The 22,467-nt window shown below is 25.8% G+C and overlaps 1 protein-coding gene across 2 annotated transcripts; it reads left to right on the forward strand.

The window, feature by feature from the left end:
• The first annotated feature begins 1,156 nt into the window (after nt 1-1,156).
• On the forward strand, nt 1,157-6,259 carry LOC132927558 (2',5'-phosphodiesterase 12-like). 2 transcript variants are annotated; one of them, XM_060992106.1, is made up of 8 exons: nt 1,157-1,306; nt 2,486-3,251; nt 3,422-3,561; nt 3,635-3,800; nt 3,865-3,994; nt 4,093-4,248; nt 4,741-4,846; nt 5,262-6,259. In XM_060992106.1, the coding sequence occupies exons 2-8, from the start codon at nt 2,494-2,496 to the stop codon at nt 5,546-5,548; spliced, it is 1,743 nt and encodes a 580-aa protein (XP_060848089.1). In that variant the 5' UTR covers nt 1,157-1,306; nt 2,486-2,493; the 3' UTR covers nt 5,549-6,259. The 2 variants fall into 2 exon arrangements, with proteins under 2 accessions (XP_060848089.1, XP_060848088.1); XM_060992105.1 differs by lacking the exon at nt 1,157-1,306 and adding an exon at nt 1,454-1,929.
• Nucleotides 6,260-22,467: the final 16,208 nt, after the last annotated feature.

Below are 22,467 nucleotides of genomic sequence, written 5' to 3' on the forward strand. Positions count from 1 at the left end.
TTAACATACACCAAAAATAGAAATAAGTGACATGGTTAAATATTAGGATTTTTTTTTCATATAAATCCAGGCCCTATCTGTATACATACAGAAACTATTCAAAATAAGAACAAATCGGATCTTTAAAATATACTTAAATTTTACAGTTATTGTAACACTATAATAAACATTACACAAAATTAAAGGTACTATTAGAAATATTATTTAAAAAATATAAATATAATAAAAGAAAATATCATTATAAAATAGATAAATTATTTTACATCGAAGTCTGCAATTAAAGCTAAATGATCTGAAGGAAATAATACGCGAATAGAAACCCGCTCGAATTTAATCATAATTTTTAGTGACTAATATGTATGTAAAACTGTTTTGTGCTAAACTTGCATTGTTTAATATATTATAAAATTTAATAAATTCTATAAATACTGTTTTTATTTTACAGCTGTGTTACACAAAAATCTTATAAAATATTAACAGTTCAGACATCCAAAAGAGGTTAAGAATTGGCCTATATTATACATTAAATGTTATATACATTATTATTTATCATATACTAAAATATTATTACTTTTTTGAGATGTCGATTATAGTTACCGAGTGTAAAAATATAAATTGCACTTAAGTAAACAGTGATCTGTAAATAAATTCAATATTGAATTAACCAATAGTGTTATACATTTTATTAGTACCATAATATTGTCATAATTGTCTATCATAAAGTACTGTTCAGACTACGATTAAAGATACTACTATCTTTAATCGTGGTTTAGACTTAAACTATGTATTTATAATATAAAATATTTTATTATTATATATTCATCAATAAAGATTGACTACCTGTTTTACATAATTAAACATATAATTATGAATTATTATATTTGTATAAAGGTATGATTTGGTAGTAATTTGTTTTGAATTTCACAATATAACATCAGTAATATTTATATGAGAAAGATTTAAATTATATTGACATCGAACATAAAAAATAAACTATAATGATTTATTTACATTGTTAATTATTTAAATAATAAATTGTTATATGTAAGATATATAATATGTAAGATCGTTTATTTAAGTTTGATAAGTTGAAAATTTGTATTTTTATTTGTATTAAGAAAATGAATTAACATCTTTTTTTTTTTTATAGGTCTTAGCTTTAGAATTGAATTCTGACTATAAACAAATATTATTAGTATGCAATACTCATTTGATATCTGATCCAGAAGGTGATTTTATTAGATTGTTTCAAGCGTTAATTGAACTAATTATTATTAATAAAATAAAACAAAATATCACCAAGGATGTAAGTATATTTAATTTGAAAAATTATTTAGCTGTGTATTAAACAAAATAATTTTCATTATAATATTTTTACTTTTAAAAAGATTAGGTTAATAACAACGAGAATAATTTATATAGTTAGTTATTATGTGTCTATTGCCTACTAAATATACTAAGTACACAATATTATTGGAAATTTATTTCATTATATCATACTCAATTTTTAAATGGTATTAATATCTAATAATATTATAATATTAAAAATTTTTGTATTCGGCGGCCAGTGATAATGTGAAATGTGTTGATTATTCCAAGCCAAATTGATATGATATTTTTCTTTCATGATAGTGATATAAACCGTTTTTTTTCGACTGTCTGGTCTATTGCACAGGCGCATTGAGTCGTTGTAGTCTTCCCGGACTACTTACATTTTCGTATTGTTCCGTGTTCGAAAATTGTTGTGGCTGTTTGTCAACCATGTTGGTTTTGTTTAACGTTTTTGTTATTCTCAATGGTCTATCTAATGTTTTATTACTACTGCAGACTGTATAGTACCTCGTTTAACATTTAAAAAAGAAAATTATAATTTATTTTTCTACTGTTGATTAGTAACAAAGATTATACTATTTAAAACCAAATATCGATGTAAGTATGCACATTTTTTGATATTGCAATAATTAGTTTAACATTTTTAAAATTGCTTATCGATACCTAATACTTGTTTATGAATTTCATACTTCAGTGTTTATTTAAGTACATAAATCCTATCATCCAGGCAGTACTATGACACGTATTTCTTAGTATCAAACAGATTTTCTATTTTATAGGTACCTTTTTCTTTCCAATTATTTTTCTTTTTATATTTCGATGAACTTTGTTACACATATGTAATTTTGCATGTTTGTGAGCTACAAGGACTATTTACATAGATATGCAGATAATTTAGGTACATATTCACTAATCAACTGTACAATTCAATGTACCTACTATTTCATTTACTTAGTTTTTTTTATAACGCAATCTCAACAACTATAGATTTCAAAATATTTTTGAATTATCGTAAAGTATTAATCGCTCCATGTCACTGTTTGCTCCAATTGTCATGTTTAAAGTATTAAGTTTCAAAACAGCATGTAAATTATATTTAAATTGTACATAAAAATAAATAATATAGTCATGGACTTACTATTTTTTTTTCTAGAGAAACATATGAAAAACTCTTACAACTTATTTAAGCATAACTATTTCACTAAAAGAAATATGTCTTCTTTTACATTATTTTTATGGGAAAATACAATGTTTGTTAACTGTTTGATTCCGACGGGTGAGACCGAACTAAAAATGATGGTGACTCTACCATCTCCATTTAACAAGTTGCACAGAATAAACTTGTGTCGAAGCCCAGAAGATACAATAAGAATATTTATTGACAGACTTGTTTTAAAGTTATCGAAAACTCAACGCAAAGTTAGTGATAGTGAAAAGCTTAAGAGAAATTGTGTAGAAATAAAAGTGAATGGAATCAAAGTACCATATACTTCTAAATGCTATGAAATATTTGAGGAATTTAAAGCAAATATTACCCTTGAAATTAAAGATCATACGTATACAGTAATAGTTAATGCACCAATAATCAACGAATTAAAATTGAGAATTCCTCCATATCAAGGATTAATGATATATCCCTATGGATTTGATCAGGGATATAATGTCTCTGTTATGGATACTGAATATTCGTGGTACAGAATTGATTCAAAAAAAGAAATTAAAGTGGGCGATTATATGACTTATGAACCTACTGCCGAGGATGTTAATTGTCGTCTAAAATTGGTTTGTAGTCCTTTTAATGACATGCGGCAACCTGGACCTACAGCAGAAATAATATCTTCAACAGTCTCAGAAAATACCATTGAAAGATACCCATTTCAAAGAAGATCAATAATAAATCTATATCGCAATAGGAAAAGGTAATTAATTATTTATATTTTTCTGAAATTATAACTATAAACGGTGGGTATACTTACTTATTATTTATTTTTGTTTTTTTTTTTTTTATCTAAAATCAAATCAATATGCTATTAAGTTTTACTACATTTAAAATAACTAAATCTGTTTTTCTGTAATTTATATGTTGTAGTTTCAGAGTTGTGTCATACAATATACTCGCTGGAGAATATACAAAAACTAAGGAAGCAAAAAATGAAATGTATCCATATTGTCCAGAAGAAATTTTAGCGTCCAGTTATCGGCACCCTCTTGTAATGAGTGAACTTCAAGGTACTTAAGTGATATGAATATATATATATATATATATAATTTATTTTATGTGTAATTAATTATTTGTTTAAAGCGTACCATGCAGATATAATTTGTTTGCAAGAAGTGGATAAGCTTTTTTTTCATAGAGAGTTGTGTCTTATTTTAGAACAATACGGTCATATGACTGGATTATATTTTAAAAAGAATGGCCGTAGGAATGAAGGCCTGTGTTGTTTTTATAATACTAATACATTTGCGTATGTTATACAGTATTATTTGTACATGTTGAATAATATTTTAATACTTTTAAATTTATTTCAGTTTATTAGAACAATTTGATATTAGTTTGAATGACCTGACTACTATAGAATTGTACTGCGGACCTATTATAAAAGAAATTATGAAAGATGAAAAATGGAAACAAGGATTAGAAAAAAGAACTGTTTTCCAAGTTAGTGATTATTGATATAAGTATTATTATAAGGTTTAAAAATTTGTATTTTTATTTGTATTAAGAAAATGAATTAACATCTTTTTTTTTTTTTATAGGTCTTAGCTTTAGAATTGAATTCTGACTATAAACAAATATTATTAGTATGCAATACTCATTTGATATCTGATCCAGAAGGTGATTTTATTAGATTGTTTCAAGCGTTAATTGAACTAATTATTATTAATAAAATAAAACAAAATATCACCAAGGATGTAAGTATATTTAATTTGAAAAATTATTTAGCTGTGTATTAAACAAAATAATTTTCATTATAATATTTTTACTTTTAAAAAGATTAGGTTAATAACAACGAGAATAATTTACTATATTTAACTATGTAAAATGGTTTCTAGATTTTGATTAACATATTGTGTATGTATTTACAAATTATCAACAGTGATTTACCTTATCGAGGGATAAATTATTTTTACCAAAAAAAATTTATAAAATAATATTACACTACATATATAAAAATTAGAAAAAAATATAGATAATAATCAAGGGTACCATTTAAAAAATAATTAGAATATAATTTTTCAAATAAACTTTTTAAAATAACTTGGAATGATTTAAACTTAAAAAAAAATCATTATGTGTATACTAATATCTAATTTCTCCGAAAATATAATTATTTATTTTTATACAAATTAAAAATTAATAAAATATGATGATTAAATAATTTATGACTGTGTATTTAATTTCAGTATCCCGAGAGCAATGTATCGGTTATATTCTGTGGAGATTTCAACAGTACACCTGAAAGTGGTGTTAATGATTTAGTCACCAATTTATTATTACCAGAAGAACATAGTAAATACACTTTTAATTTTAATTTATACTTTAAATAAACTACTTTTATTGTTAAGATATTATATTATTACACTTTTTTTTCATCGAAAAATAAAAAAAAATATTCAACTTAAAAAGAAATATAATCAATTCAAAATGATAACTCTCAAGTATTTACTAGGGACTACCAATTTAAGTAGTTATCTATTATTAAACATTTTATTCCATTATTTAAGATTTGTATAAGTAGATCATTATTGAAACTGTGTAAAATTACATTAGTATGTATGTAATTAAAGATTGTTGATAAAATATTAATTATAATTTGCAGTGGGCATTTAGAAGTTTTGGTTAATTTTGGTAGTCCACTAATTATATTAGTTATCTAAAATTATAATTGTTAATCCTATGTTTAATTTAAGTTTTATTTTTTCAGGAACGGTAAAAATGCTAAACGATTTAAAAAGTAATCTTGACTTTAAAATGGATAGTGCATATGATACTGATGTCCTGTACAGTAATTATACTGAAACTTTTTCCGGTCTTTTAGATCATATATACTTTACAAATCAACATCTCTACCTTAATGAGGTAAAAAATATTATGCGAAAATATTTTTTTCAGATTGTATCACATGATGATGTTATCCAATATGGAGGAATTCCGAGCGTATTATTTCCTTCAGATCATTTAGCTTTAATTGCAGACTTCGATGTAAAATAATTTATCTATTTTATAATGATATTTTCTTTTATTATATTTATATTTTTTAAATAATATTTTAATAGTACCTTTAATTTTGTGTAATGTTTATTATAGTGTTACAATAACTGTAAAATTTAAGTATATTTTAAAGATCCGATTTGTTCTTATTTTGAATAGTTTCTGTATGTATACAGATAGGGCCTGGATTTATATGAAAAAAAAATCCTAATATTTAACCATGTCACTTATTTCTATTTTTGGTGTATGTTAAAAACATATATGCCCAGCGGACCCTTAATGTTTCTTGTGTGTATCTGGCTCTGATTAGTTCTCCAAAGTCTAACACCATCTACTCTAATAAATGGAATGGCGGAGGAAGTTTTTTTTGACCATTTAATAGTCTTAACGCGCAGCAACTGTGCATTTACCATTTTACTAACTTGGTGTGTTTGTGTTTATTGACACTATATTCATAATCAGAGCCCTTGCACAATCTTGGAATTATTGTAAAAATAAATCAAAACATTCATTTTAAGTTGTAACTAAAATTAATGTTTATATTAAGTATAAAACTTATGTATTTAGAACTAAGTATGTAAAAATATGAAACTATAAATTTTAGCATTATCATCTGTACATGAAATGTTGAAATGCATAGATTTCTAAGAAGATGCTATTTTTTACATCTGTTTATTCTATTTAACACAGTAAATTTATATATATTTTTAATACCGTTGATTTTGAATATTGAAAAATCAGACTTTTAAATTATAAGTACCTAAGTTTTCAGTCCAAGATTAACATAAGTACCTAAGCTATTAAATTTAGAATGTAATTGGTGTAAGTGATAATTTAATCATATCTGTGTTTAGAGTAATTTAAAGAATTTACTGAAAGATTATATTTAAATCTGGAATTGATGATAAATAAACAAAATACATTTAATTATTTATTAGTTTCTTGAATTTTATTGCTGTAACAAAAATTTTCAATAACTATAGAAGTATAAGTACATAGTCTACACGTATTTAAATAATAAAGGAAAACAAATTTATCATTTCACATGAACAAATAATATTTTTTAAGCATTCAATAGTAAAGGTATGGAAGAAGGTATGTATGTAATGTTAGTTAGCTGTAGCGCTTAAAGACATATTCATATATGTAGTATATAGGTACCTACTCTTTATTAACATTTGTTTAATATTTAATATTAATTATAGCATAAGTATTTAATTGGATCTAGTTGATAGGTACTAGGTAATCCTGAGAACATAAATTAAAAAAATAACCAATACTTTTAAAATTAATCGTGAAAAATTAAAAAAAATCTAATTAATATTTTTTGTTGTTGTAATTTAATGCTACTTATATTAATAATAATTTCAAAACTTTTACAATTATTATAATTATTTATAGAAATTTTTACTAATTAATTAATTTATTAACATAAGCATTTATACAATTAGGTATGTGGTATGTATAAGTATATTTTTATATGATGATCAAATGCAGAAGATTAAATGACCATTTCCCATTTATACAATAAACTAGGTGTTCAATAAAATGATAAATCGATAGGTACCCAGGTGTGTAATTGAGTTTTTTTTTTGGGAGGCTGTTTTGAAAATTTAATTTATTTATTAGTGGAGAGCAAAAGCCGTTCTTTACTTTATGCATCAGATAATTATTTTTATTATTAAGTAAAACATAAGTATCAATATATTGAAAAAATTAAATAAATAAAAAGGCTTTAATACCTAACTAAAAGATATATTAATTATCCACTATTTTAAAAATTAATCGTAATTGTTCAAGCTCTGGGTTCAAGTATTAATTACTTATTACCTATCTAATTGCATTACCAAATAAATTTTTTTTTCGAGTCAATACATTCACTTCTTTCGTATAAATTTCAATTTTTTTATAAATATTTTGATAAGTTAATCGATTTAAACAGTTCTATATCACAATGTTTTTAGTTTTTAAGATAGTTTTTTAATTAATCCAATGTCTAAAATGACATTTTTGCAATAGCTACTGATTGTAATAGGTAATGTTGTCACAGTTTTTAAGTCTAAATTACTAGTTTCTTTAAATACATTAATTTTTTTAATTTAAAAAGTAAAAACATTACAGTACAGATAAACTAGATAAAGTTCTTTTTTATATTCTATTTAGTGTGAACATTTTATAATTCTACTGCAAATAACACAGTATACTAACAACAGTAACAACCAGACAATCGACTATCAGATCAGACTTTTATGTACTAAAAAGTCATCAAATATGCCATTAAATATTGTTCTAAAAAAGGAAAGGAAAATATTCTTTCATATTACATATTTTTCTCCAAATATTTTACTTATTTTAGTTATCTTATAATAATTTACTTTTATGTATAAAAAACAATAATATAGCCATGAAGGATCTAATCTAATCTACCCACAGACCATTACCTAAGATAAAAATTAGTCTTCATGACAAATGTACACTTAATATCAATTTTGAGTTTTATTCGTGAAAATTATTTACTGAAATGCTTAATTTTCGATAAATTATCAATATATGCGCTAAATAATTAAAATATGCTTTTATAATCGAAATCAAAAATATGTTCTTTAAACCAAAAAATGTCAAAACATGTAAAAGTTTGCACTAAACATATTTAGTATTTGTTCACAAAGTTGTGAAATGTATTGTATACCTACTTACTAAGCATACGAGAAAGTTAAACCAGAAAAAGTATGTACACGAAAGTCCTTGTTCTACTTATAACCTGAATACCTGATCTATTTTGAATTAGTTAGTATATTAAAACATATTTAAAATGAAAATTTAATATTTTAATCTAAAAATGTCTTCAAAATTGCCTATACTAAACCCCTTAAATAGTGATTACATATTTACTTTTGTAATAAAAAAATATTTTGAACATTTTGGTGAATGGTGATTGACGAATTTTGTTAAAATTTGAACTTCAAACGCTTATAAAAGACTGTGCCATGTATATTTTCAATAATTTGAAATCGTTGTAAGTATATTGTAGGATCTTGTAATAAATTATTAAGGTTTTAATAATCAATCCATTCTTATTAATTTTATTGCGCGAAATTTGTATTTTATTTTATATATTCATAAAACGTCTATACGTTACAGTAAAATAGTTTTAGAGATTTATTTAGTTGAATCATGTCAAAAGTAGGTAATTCGTTAAAATAAACATACTGTGGGTGTAAACTACTTTTATTAAAGTATTACTATATGTCTATATTATTAACTATACTACGGTTTAAAATAATTCTGGTCTTAACTTTAATCCTTTTTGGTTTCCTTTCTTTTTTTTTTAATAATTTATTTTTTTCTGAATATTTTATCGACAGTGCCCCCCCCCTTCATAAGTCATAAACTCATGGATGCGCAGAACGAACTGATTTTTGTCGGGCCGTGGCGTGCTCCCTTGCTGAACAGAGTGTAGTATCAATTTATGATACAAATTCGCCCCCTCCTTAAATGAGCTTCAGATCCGCTACTGTTTATCGAAATATTGAATTTGATTAGTAGAGCCCGGATTTATATGCATTTAAAAAGTGTCAAATATGATGCAAATATGCAAAGAAAAAGTGGCTAAATATGCAATTATATGCATTATGTTAAACTTTGTAAAATGTGTTTTTTTTAAAAAAAACATACTTTTACCCAAAGAAAATTCTAAATATTTTATCAAAAACAAAAAAAAATCAAAATATCCACTGCTATATATTAAATCAATCTAAAACTTTTAGAAAAACAAATAAAAAAAAACTAAAATCCTCTATAAATATTTTAGATCATTTGAAATTACTCTCAAAAAATAATAGAAAACTTAAAAAAAAATACAAATATTTTTAAAATTCAATATTTTAAACATTAGTAAATAATAATATAAATCTTAAAACTTGTCAGAACAATATAATTAAAATATTAAAATAGGTTCTTTTAATAATTTTTATAACAGTGAACAATAATACATTATTATTATTATTATTATTTTTTCCATATTTTCTGATGTCATTGAAGTTCTTTTTGCAGATAGCATTGATTTATACGTACTAAACGACCTTTCCACAGCCACCGAAGTTCTTGGTGCAAACTTCATACATGAACACATAGAAAGAGTTAAGTTTGATGGCATGATACTGTTTTCTTTCCCTGATAAAATTGCTGTTATCTGATTCGCGGTTTGGAATCCAACATTTTTTCAATTAAATAAAACAATTTTTCTTGAATTATTTTTTCCTTTTTGTCCTGGTACTTTTTTCATCGCCAAAATAACGTTATTTACAATTTGAGTAGAATCACACAAAGTTAAACTAAAATGTTCCAAATGTTTTATACTTTTCACTAGTATAAAAAAATGAGATTGAATAAATGTAAGATCACTTTTAACAGATTCCAGATTTAGCATATTAATACATTTTTGTATACTAACAACATTTTTATCTTCTAATTTCTGTAAAATTATTTTAAGATCATCAAAATGATCTGCACAAAAATTAGCTGTTTTAATACATGTCCCCCATCAGGTTAGTGATTGGTTCTGGCGGCAAAGGCACACTGGGCATTATTTCTTTGTATACATCTACTCTCTGAGGTGCTTTAAGAAATACTTATTTTAAATAACTTACCAAAGTATTTACATTAGGGTACATTTCTCTAACTTTTTCTGCTAGACGCTGAATCACGTGAGCACGACATGAAATGTGTATCATATTAGGAAAAATACGTTAAGTGTTTTACCAGATTTCATCATATATGGCGCTGCATCGGAACATAAAAGTAATACTTTTTCATCATTCCCACCATGAGGCCACAATATTCTAAAGCTGTCATTTAAAAAGCGAGAAATTGTCGAATGATTAGTTTTATCTAATTTTTTGCATGAAATTAAAAACGGTATACTAGGATTTCGCTCATTTAACACACCAACTAAAAGAATTGTATTTATTCTTACATAACATGCATGTAGGAAAGACTTTCGTAGGATGCTTTCATCAGAAATGTGTTTTTATTGTATGATTTTGTAAAAATCGCGGAAGATAGGATTTTGTAGCTTAAACCAATGTATAGCTGCTAAGAGGCTCAAACACAAAACTTCATAAAAAATTGATGTTTACGGTTTGGTTTCAACTCCCAACAACATTTGATTACTGTTGTTAAAACTTTTATTCAAACATTTCAAATGAATCTCGGTAGTTAGATGTTGCATTATTTGAAATTTTTTGTTACAACGCACCTGGCGATCACAAACTTGACAATAAACTACTAATCCATTAGTGATAAATACAGTTTTGTGATGCACACTGATATTTGAGAATAATGCTTTAATAACTTAAAAACCCCAATAAATCTTGAATATTATGACGTAGCACCCAGTATTCCTTGAAAATCATAGACTAAAAATCTTATTCACCTATAAATCATGAAATTTCTTGATGATGAACACTGAATTATTTGGGAATAATGCATAATTAACTTAAAAACCAAAATAAATCTTGAATATATTGACGTAGCACATAGTATTCTTTGAAAATCATGGAATATAAACGTAATAAACCGAAAAAAATCTTAAATATCTAGGTGTAGGACACGAAATTCATAAAAAAATCAAATAAAGCATGGCTTTTTTGAAAGAAAAACTATAAATTCTTTGAGAATAATGAACTAATAACTTAAGAATCCCAATATATCTTGAATTTATTGCCGTAGCACTTGCAATTCCTTAAAAAGCATGGACTAACAATCGTATTCGTCTAAAAAATCATGGACTTTCTTGATGATGATAACTGAATTTTTTAGGAATAATGCTATATTTACTTAAAAATCCCAATAAATCGTGAATATTTTGGCGTAGCACTCGGTATTCCTCAAAAATCCATGTACTCACAATCGTATTCGCCTAAAAAATCATGGAATTTTTGATGATGATAACTGAATTTTTTGGGAATAATGCTTTATTAACTCAAAAATAACAATAAATCTTGAATATTATGGCGTACCACACAGTATTCCTTGAAAATCATGGACTAAAAATCTTATTCACCTATAAATCATGAAATTTCTTGATGAGGAACTCTGAATTATTTGGGAATAATGCATAATTAACTTAAAAACCAAAATAAATCTTGAATATATTGACGTAGCACATAGTATTCTTTGAAAATCATGGAATATAAACGTAATAAACCCAAAAACTCTTAAATATCTAGGTGTAGGACACGATATTCATAAAAAAATCAAATAAAGCATGGCTTTTTTGAAAGAAAAACTAAAAATTCTTTGAGAATAATGAACTAATAACTTAAGAATCCCAATATATCTTGAATTTATTGCCGTAGCACTTGCAATTCCTTAAAAAGCATGGACTAACAATCGTATTCGTCTAAAAAATCATGGACTTTCTTGATGATGATAACTGAATTTTTTAGGAATAATGCTATATTTACTTAAAAATCCCAATAAATCGTGAATATTTTGGCGTAGCACTCGGTATTCCTCAAAAATCCATGTACTCACAATCGTATTCGCCTAAAAAATCATGGAATTTTTGATGATGATAACTGAATTTTTTGGGAATAATGCTTTATTAACTTAAAAATAACAATAAATCTTGAATATTATGGCGTACCACACAGTATTCCTTGAAAATCATGGACTAAAAATCTTATTCACCTATAAATCATGAAATTTCTTGATGAGGAACTCTGAATTATTTGGGAATAATGCATAATTAACTTAAAAACCAAAATAAATCTTGAATATATTGACGTAGCACATAGTATTCTTTGAAAATCATGGAATATAAACGTAATAAACCCAAAAACTCTTAAATATCTAGGTGTAGAACAAGAAATTCATAAAAAAATCAAAAAAAGCATGGCATTTTTGAAAGAAAAACTATAAATTTTTTGGGAATAATGCTTTATTAACTTAAAAATAACAATAAATCTTGAATATTATGGCGTAGCACACAGTATTCCTTGAAAATCATGGACTAAAAATCTTATTCACCTATAAATCATGAAATTTCTTGATGATCAACACTAAAAATTTTGGGAATAATACCTTATTAATTTAAAAATCACAATAAATCTTGAATATATTGATGTAGCTCTCAGTTTTCCTTGAAAATCATGGAATATAAATCATATTCACCTAAAAAATCATGGAATTTCTTCATGATACACTCTTAATTTTTGGGAATAACGCTTTATTAACTTAAAAACTCCAATAAATCTTGAATATGTTGAGGTAGCACTAAGTTTTCCTTGTAAATCATGGAATATAAACGTAATAAACCCATAAACTCTTAAATATCTAGGTGTAGGACAAACAATTCATAAAAAAAAACCAAAAAAACATGGCATTTTTGAAAGAAAAACTATAAATTTTTAGGGAATTATGCTTTATTAACTTAAAAATAACAATAAATCTTGAATATTATGGCGTAGCACACAGTATTCCTTGAAAATCATGGACTAAAAATCTTATTCACCTATAAATCATGAAATTTCTTGATGATCAACACTAAAAATTTTGGGAATAATACCTTATTAATTTAAAAATCACAATAAATCTTGAATATATTGATGTAGCTCTCAGTTTTCCTTGAAAATCATGGAATATAAATCATATTCACCTAAAAAATCATGGAATTTCTTCATGATACACTCTTAATTTTTGGGAATAACGCTTTATTAACTTAAAAACTCCAATAAATCTTGAATATGTTGAGGTAGCACTAAGTTTTCCTTGTAAATCATGGAATATAAACGTAATAAACCCATAAACTCTTAAATATCTAGGTGTAGGACAAACAATTCATAAAAAAAAAACCAAAAAAACATGGCATTTTTGAAAGAAAAACTATAAATTTTTTGGGAATTATGCTTTATTAACTTAAAAATAACAATAAATCTTGAATTTTATGGCGTAGCACACAGTATTCCTTGAAAATCATGGACTAAAAATCTTATTCACCTATAAATCATGAAATTTCTTGATGGTCAACACTAAAAATTTTGGGAATAATACCTTATTAACTTAAAATTCACAATAAATCTTGAATATATTGATGTAGCTCTCAGTTTTCCTTGAAAATCATGGAATATAAATCATATTCACCTAAAAAATCATGGAATTTCTTGATGATACACTCTTAATTTTTGGGAATAACGCTTTATTAACTTAAAAACTCCAATAAATCTTAAATATAATGAGGTAGCACTAAGTTTTCCTTGTAAATCATGGAATATAAACGTAATAAACCCATAAACTCTTAAATATCTAGGTGTAGGACAAACAATTCATAAAAAAAAAACGAAAAAAACATGGCATTTTTAAAGAAACACCATTAATTTTTTGGGAATAATGCTTTATTAACTTAAAAATCCCAATAAATCGTGAATATTTTGGCGTAGCACTCGGTATTCCTCAAAATTCCATGTACTCACAATCGTATTCGCCTAAAAAATCATGGAATTTTTTATGATGATAACTGAATTTTTTGGGAATAATGCTTGATTAACTTAAAAATAACAATAAATCTTGAATATTATGGCGTAGCACATAGTATTCTTTGAAAATCATGGAATATAAACGTAATAAACCGAAAAAAATCTTAAATATCTAGGTGTAGGACACGAAATTCATAAAAAAATCGAATAAAGCATGGCTTTTTTGAAAGAAAAACTATAAATTCTTTGAGAATAATGAACTAATAACTTAAGAATCCCAATATATCTTGAATTTATTGCCGTAGCACTTGCAATTCCTTAAAAAGCATGGACTAACAATCGTATTCGTCTAAAAAATCATGGACTTTCTTGATGATGATAACTGAATTTTTTAGGAATAATGCTATATTTACTTAAAAATCCCAATAAATCGTGAATATTTTGGCGTAGCACTCGGTATTCCTCAAAAATCCATGTACTCACAATCGTATTCGCCTAAAAAATCATGGAATTTTTGATGATGATAACTGAATTTTTTGGGAATAATGCTTTATTAACTTAAAAATAACAATAAATCTTGAATATTATGGCGTACCACACAGTATTCCTTGAAAATCATGGACTAAAAATCTTATTCACCTATAAATCATGAAATTTCTTGATGAGGAACTCTGAATTATTTGGGAATAATGCATAATTAACTTAAAAACCAAAATAAATCTTGATTATATTGACGTAGCACATAGTATTCTTTGAAAATCATGGAATATAAACGTAATAAACCCAAAAACTCTTAAATATCTAGGTGTAGAACAAGAAATTCATAAAAAAATCAAAAAAAGCATGGCATTTTTGAAAGAAAAACTATAAATTTTTTGGGAATAATGCTTTATTAACTTAAAAATAACAATAAATCTTGAATATTATGGCGTACCACACAGTATTCCTTGAAAATCATGGACTAAAAATCTTATTCACCTATAAATCATGAAATTTCTTGATGAGGAACTCTGAATTATTTGGGAATAATGCATAATTAACTTAAAAATCACAATAAATCTTGAATATATTGATGTAGCTCTCAGTTTTCCTTGAAAATCATGGAATATAAATCATATTCACCTAAAAAATCATGGAATTTCTTCATGATACACTCTTAATTTTTGGGAATAACGCTTTATTAACTTAAAAACTCCAATAAATCTTGAATATGTTGAGGTAGCACTAAGTTTTCCTTGTAAATCATGGAATATAAACGTAATAAACCCATAAACTCTTAAATATCTAGGTGTAGGACAAACAATTCATAAAAAAAAAACCAAAAAAACATGGCATTTTTAAAGAAACACCATTAATTTTTTGGGAATAATGCTTTATTAACTTAAAAATCCCAATAAATCGTGAATATTTTGGCGTAGCACTCGGTATTCCTCAAAATTCCATGTACTCACAATCGTATTCGCCTAAAAAATCATGGAATTTTTTATGATGATAACTGAATTTTTTGGGAATAATGCTTGATTAACTTAAAAATAACAATAAATCTTGAATATTATGGCGTAGCACATAGTATTCTTTGAAAATCATGGAATATAAACGTAATAAACCGAAAAAAATCTTAAATATCTAGGTGTAGGACACGATATTCATAAAAAAATCAAATAAAGCATGGCATTTTTGGAAGAAAAACTAAAAATTCTTTGAGAATAATGAACTAATAACTTAAGAATCCCAATATATCTTGAATTTATTGCCGTAGCACTTGCAATTCCTTAAAAAGCATGGACTAACAATCGTATTCGTCTAAAAAATCATGGACTTTCTTGATGATGATAACTGAATTTTTTAGGAATAATGCTATATTTACTTAAAAATCCCAATAAATCGTGAATATTTTGGCGTAGCACTCGGTATTCCTCAAAAATCCATGTACTCACAATCGTATTCGCCTAAAAAATCATGGAATTTTTGATGATGATAACTGAATTTTTTGGGAATAATGCTTTATTAACTTAAAAATAACAATAAATCTTGAATATTATGGCGTACCACACAGTATTCCTTGAAAATCATGGACTAAAAATCTTATTCACCTATAAATCATGAAATTTCTTGATGATCAACACTAAAAATTTTGGGAATAATACCTTATTAACTTAAAATTCACAATAAATCTTGAATATATTGATGTAGCTCTCAGTTTTCCTTGAAAATCATGGAATATAAATCATATTCACCTAAAAAATCATGGAATTTCTTGATGATACACTCTTAATTTTTGGGAATAACGCTTTATTAACTTAAAAACTCCAATAAATCTTAAATATAATGAGGTAGCACTAAGTTTTCCTTGTAAATCATGGAATATAAACGTAATAAACCCATAAACTCTTAAATATCTAGGTGTAGGACAAACAATTCATAAAAAAAAAACGAAAAAAACATGGCATTTTTAAAGAAACACCATTAATTTTTTGGGAATAATGCTTTATTAACTTAAAAATCCCAATAAATCGTGAATATTTTGGCGTAGCACTCGGTATTCCTCAAAATTCCATGTACTCACAATCGTATTCGCCTAAAAAATCATGGAATTTTTTATGATGATAACTGAATTTTTTGGGAATAATGCTTGATTAACTTAAAAATAACAATAAATCTTGAATATTATGGCGTAGCACATAGTATTCTTTGAAAATCATGGAATATAAACGTAATAAACCGAAAAAAATCTTAAATATCTAGGTGTAGGACACGATATTCATAAAAAAATCAAATAAAGCATGGCATTTTTGGAAGAAAAACTATAAATTCTTTGAGAATAATGAACTAATAACTTAAGAATCCCAATATATCTTGAATTTATTGCCGTAGCACTTGCAATTCCTTAAAAAGCATGGACTAACAATCGTATTCGTCTAAAAAATCATGGACTTTCTTGATGATGATAACTGAATTTTTTAGGAATAATGCTATATTTACTTAAAAATCCCAATAAATCGTGAATATTTTGGCGTAGCACTCGGTATTCCTCAAAAATCCATGTACTCACAATCGTATTCGCCTAAAAAATCATGGAATTTTTGATGATGATAACTGAATTTTTTGGGAATAATGCTTTATTAACTCAAAAATAACAATAAATCTTGAATATTATGGCGTACCACACAGTATTCCTTGAAAATCATGGACTAAAAATCTTATTCACCTATAAATCATGAAATTTCTTGATGAGGAACTCTGAATTATTTGGGAATAATGCATAATTAACTTAAAAACCAAAATAAATCTTGAATATATTGACGTAGCACATAGTATTCTTTGAAAATCATGGAATATAAACGTAATAAACCCAAAAACTCTTAAATATCTAGGTGTAGGACACGATATTCATAAAAAAATCAAATAAAGCATGGCATTTTTGGAAGAAAAACTAAAAATTCTTTGAGAATAATGAACTAATAACTTAAGAATCCCAATATATCTTGAATTTATTGCCGTAGCACTTGCAATTCCTTAAAAAGCATGGACTAACAATCGTATTCGTCTAAAAAATCATGGACTTTCTTGATGATGATAACTGAATTTTTTAGGAATAATGCTATATTTACTTAAAAATCCCAATAAATCGTGAATATTTTGGCGTAGCACTCGGTATTCCTCAAAAATCCATGTACTCACAATCGTATTCGCCTAAAAAATCATGGAATTTTTGATGATGATAACTGAATTTTTTGGGAATAATGCTTTATTAACTTAAAAATAACAATAAATCTTGAATATTATGGCGTACCACACAGTATTCCTTGAAAATCATGGACTAAAAATCTTATTCACCTATAAATCATGAAATTTCTTGATGAGGAACTCTGAATTATTTGGGAATAATGCATAATTAACTTAAAAATCACAATAAATCTTGAATATATTGATGTAGCTCTCAGTTTTCCTTGAAAATCATGGAATATAAATCATATTCACCTAAAAAATCATGGAATTTCTTGATGATACACTCTTAATTTTTGGGAATAACGCTTTATTAACTTAAAAACTCCAATAAATCTTAAATATAATGAGGTAGCACTAAGTTTTCCTTGTAAATCATGGAATATAAACGTAATAAACCCATAAACTCTTAAATATCTAGGTGTAGGACAAACAATTCATAAAAAAAAAACGAAAAAAACATGGCATTTTTAAAGAAACACCATTAATTTTTTGGGAATAATGCTTTATTAACTTAAAAATCCCAATAAATCGTGAATATTTTGGCGTAGCACTCGGTATTCCTCAAAATTCCATGTACTCACAATCGTATTCGCCTAAAAAATCATGGAATTTTTTATGATGATAACTGAATTTTTTGGGAATAATGCTTGATTAACTTAAAAATAACAATAAATCTTGAATATTATGGCGTAGCACATAGTATTCTTTGAAAATCATGGAATATAAACGTAATAAACCGAAAAAAATCTTAAATATCTAGGTGTAGGACACGAAATTCATAAAAAAATCAAATAAAGCATGGCATTTTTGAAAGAAAAACTATAAATTCTTTGAGAATAATGAACTAATAACTTAAGAATCCCAATATATCTTGAATTTATTGCCGTAGCACTTGCAATTCCTTAAAAAGCATGGACTAACAATCGTATTCGTCTAAAAAATCATGGACTTTCTTGATGATGATAACTGAATTTTTTAGGAATAATGCTATATTTACTTAAAAATCCCAATAAATCGTGAATATTTTGGCGTAGCACTCGGTATTCCTCAAAAATCCATGTACTCACAATCGTATTCGCCTAAAAAATCATGGAATTTTTGATAATGATAACTGAATTTTTTGGGAATAATGCTTTATTAACTTAAAAATAACAATAAATCTTGAATATTATGGCGTACCACACAGTATTCCTTGAAAATCATGGACTAAAAATCTTATTCACCTATAAATCATGAAATTTCTTGATGATCAACACTAAAAATTTTGGGAATAATACCTTATTAACTTAAAATTCACAATAAATCTTGAATATATTGATGTAGCTCTCAGTTTTCCTTGAAAATCATGGAATATAAATCATATTCACCTAAAAAATCATGGAATTTCTTGATGATACACTCTTAATTTTTGGGAATAACGCTTTATTAACTTAAAAACTCCAATAAATCTTAAATATAATGAGGTAGCACTAAGTTTTCCTTGTAAATCATGGAATATAAACGTAATAAACTCATAAACTCTTAAATATCTAGGTGTAGGACAAACAATTCATAAAAAAAAACGAAAAAAACATGGCATTTTTAAAGAAACACCATTAATTTTTTGGGAATAATGCTTTATTAACTTAAAAATCCCAATAAATCGTGAATATTTTGGCGTAGCACTCGGTATTCCTCAAAATTCCATGTACTCACAATCGTATTCGCCTAAAAAATCATGGAATTTTTTATGATGATAACTGAATTTTTTGGGAATAATGCTTGATTAACTTAAAAATAACAATAAATCTTGAATATTATGGCGTAGCACATAGTATTCTTTGAAAATCATGGAATATAAACGTAATAAACCGAAAAAAATCTTAAATATCTAGGTGTAGGACACGAAATTCATAAAAAAATCAAATAAAGCATGGCATTTTTGAAAGAAAAACTATAAATTCTTTGAGAATAATGAACTAATAACTTAAGAATCCCAATATATCTTGAATTTATTGCCGTAGCACTTGCAATTCCTTAAAAAGCATGGACTAACAATCGTATTCGTCTAAAAAATCATGGACTTTCTTGATGATGATAACTGAATTTTTTAGGAATAATGCTATATTTACTTAAAAATCCCAATAAATCGTGAATATTTTGGCGTAGCACTCGGTATTCCTCAAAAATCCATGTACTCACAATCGTATTCGCCTAAAAAATCATGGAATTTTTGATGATGATAACTGAATTTTTTGGGAATAATGCTTTATTAACTTAAAAATAACAATAAATCTTGAATATTATGGCGTACCACACAGTATTCCTTGAAAATCATGGACTAAAAATCTTATTCACCTATAAATCATGAAATTTCTTGATGAGGAACTCTGAATTATTTGGGAATAATGCATAATTAACTTAAAAACCAAAATAAATCTTGAATATATTGACGTAGCACATAGTATTCTTTGAAAACCATGGAATATAAACGTAATAAACCCAAAAACTCTTAAATATCTAGGTGTAGGACACGATATTCATAAAAAAATCAAATAAAGCATGGCATTTTTGGAAGAAAAACTAAAAATTCTTTGAGAATAATGAACTAATAACTTAAGAATCCCAATATATCTTGAATTTATTGCCGTAGCACTTGCAATTCCTTAAAAAGCATGGACTAACAATCGTATTCGTCTAAAAAATCATGGACTTTCTTGATGATGATAACTGAATTTTTTAGGAATAATGCTATATTTACTTAAAAATCCCAATAAATCGTGAATATTTTGGCGTAGCACTCGGTATTCCTCAAAAATCCATGTACTCACAATCGTATTCGCCTAAAAAATCATGGAATTTTTGATGATGATAACTGAATTTTTTGGGAATAATGCTTTATTAACTTAAAAATAACAATAAATCTTGAATATTATGGCGTACCACACAGTATTCCTTGAAAATCATGGACTAAAAATCTTATTCACCTATAAATCATGAAATTTCTTGATGAGGAACTCTGAATTATTTGGGAATAATGCATAATTAACTTAAAAATCACAATAAATCTTGAATATATTGATGTAGCTCTCAGTTTTCCTTGAAAATCATGGAATATAAATCATATTCACCTAAAAAATCATGGAATTTCTTGATGATACACTCTTAATTTTTGGGAATAACGCTTTATTAACTTAAAAACTCCAATAAATCTTAAATATAATGAGGTAGCACTAAGTTTTCCTTGTAAATCATGGAATATAAACGTAATAAACCCATAAACTCTTAAATATCTAGGTGTAGGACAAACAATTCATAAAAAAAAACCAAAAAAACATGGCATTTTTGAAAGAAAAAATATAAATTTTTTGGGAATTATGCTTTATTAACTTAAAAATAACAATAAATCTTGAATTTTATGGCGTAGCACACAGTATTCCTTGAAAATCATGGACTAAAAATCTTATTCACCTATAAATCATGAAATTTCTTGATGATCAACACTAAAAATTTTGGGAATAATACCTTATTAACTTAAAAATCACAATAAATCTTGAATATATTGATGTAGCTCTTAGTTTTCCTTGAAAATCATGGAATATAAATCATATTCACCTAAAAAATCATGGAATTTCTTGATGATACACTCTTAATTTTTGGGAATAACGCTTTATTAACTTAAAAACTCCAATAAATCTTGAATATATTGACGTAGCACATAGTATTCTTTGAAAACCATGGAATATAAACGTAATAAACCCAAAAACTCTTAAATATCTAGGTGTAGGACACGATATTCATAAAAAAATCAAATAAAGCATGGCATTTTTGGAAGAAAAACTAAAAATTCTTTGAGAATAATGAACTAATAACTTAAGAATCCCAATATATCTTGAATTTATTGCCGTAGCACTTGCAATTCCTTAAAAAGCATGGACTAACAATCGTATTCGTCTAAAAAATCATGGACTTTCTTGATGATGATAACTGAATTTTTTAGGAATAATGCTATATTTACTTAAAAATCCCAATAAATCGTGAATATTTTGGCGTAGCACTCGGTATTCCTCAAAAATCCATGTACTCACAATCGTATTCGCCTAAAAAATCATGGAATTTTTGATGATGATAACTGAATTTTTTGGGAATAATGCTTTATTAACTTAAAAATAACAATAAATCTTGAATATTATGGCGTACCACACAGCATTCCTTGAAAATCATGGACTAAAAATCTTATTCACCTATAAATCATGAAATTTCTTGATGATCAACACTAAAAATTTTGGGAATAATACCTTATTAACTTAAAATTCACAATAAATCTTGAATATATTGATGTAGCTCTCAGTTTTCCTTGAAAATCATGGAATATAAATCATATTCACCTAAAAAATCATGGAATTTCTTCATGATACACTCTTAATTTTTGGGAATAACGCTTTATTAACTTAAAAACTCCAATAAATCTTAAATATAATGAGGTAGCACTAAGTTTTCCTTGTAAATCATGGAATATAAACGTAATAAACCCATAAACTCTTAAATATCTAGGTGTAGGACAAACAATTCATAAAAAAAAACGAAAAAAACATGGCATTTTTAAAGAAACACCATTAATTTTTTGGGAATAATGCTTTATTAACTTAAAAATCCCAATAAATCGTGAATATTTTGGCGTAGCACTCGGTATTCTTCAAAATTCCATGTACTCACAATCGTATTCGCCTAAAA

Source organism: Rhopalosiphum padi, chromosome 3 (assembly GCF_020882245.1).
Source record: "Rhopalosiphum padi isolate XX-2018 chromosome 3, ASM2088224v1, whole genome shotgun sequence".
NCBI classification, from domain to species: domain Eukaryota; kingdom Metazoa; phylum Arthropoda; class Insecta; order Hemiptera; family Aphididae; genus Rhopalosiphum; species Rhopalosiphum padi.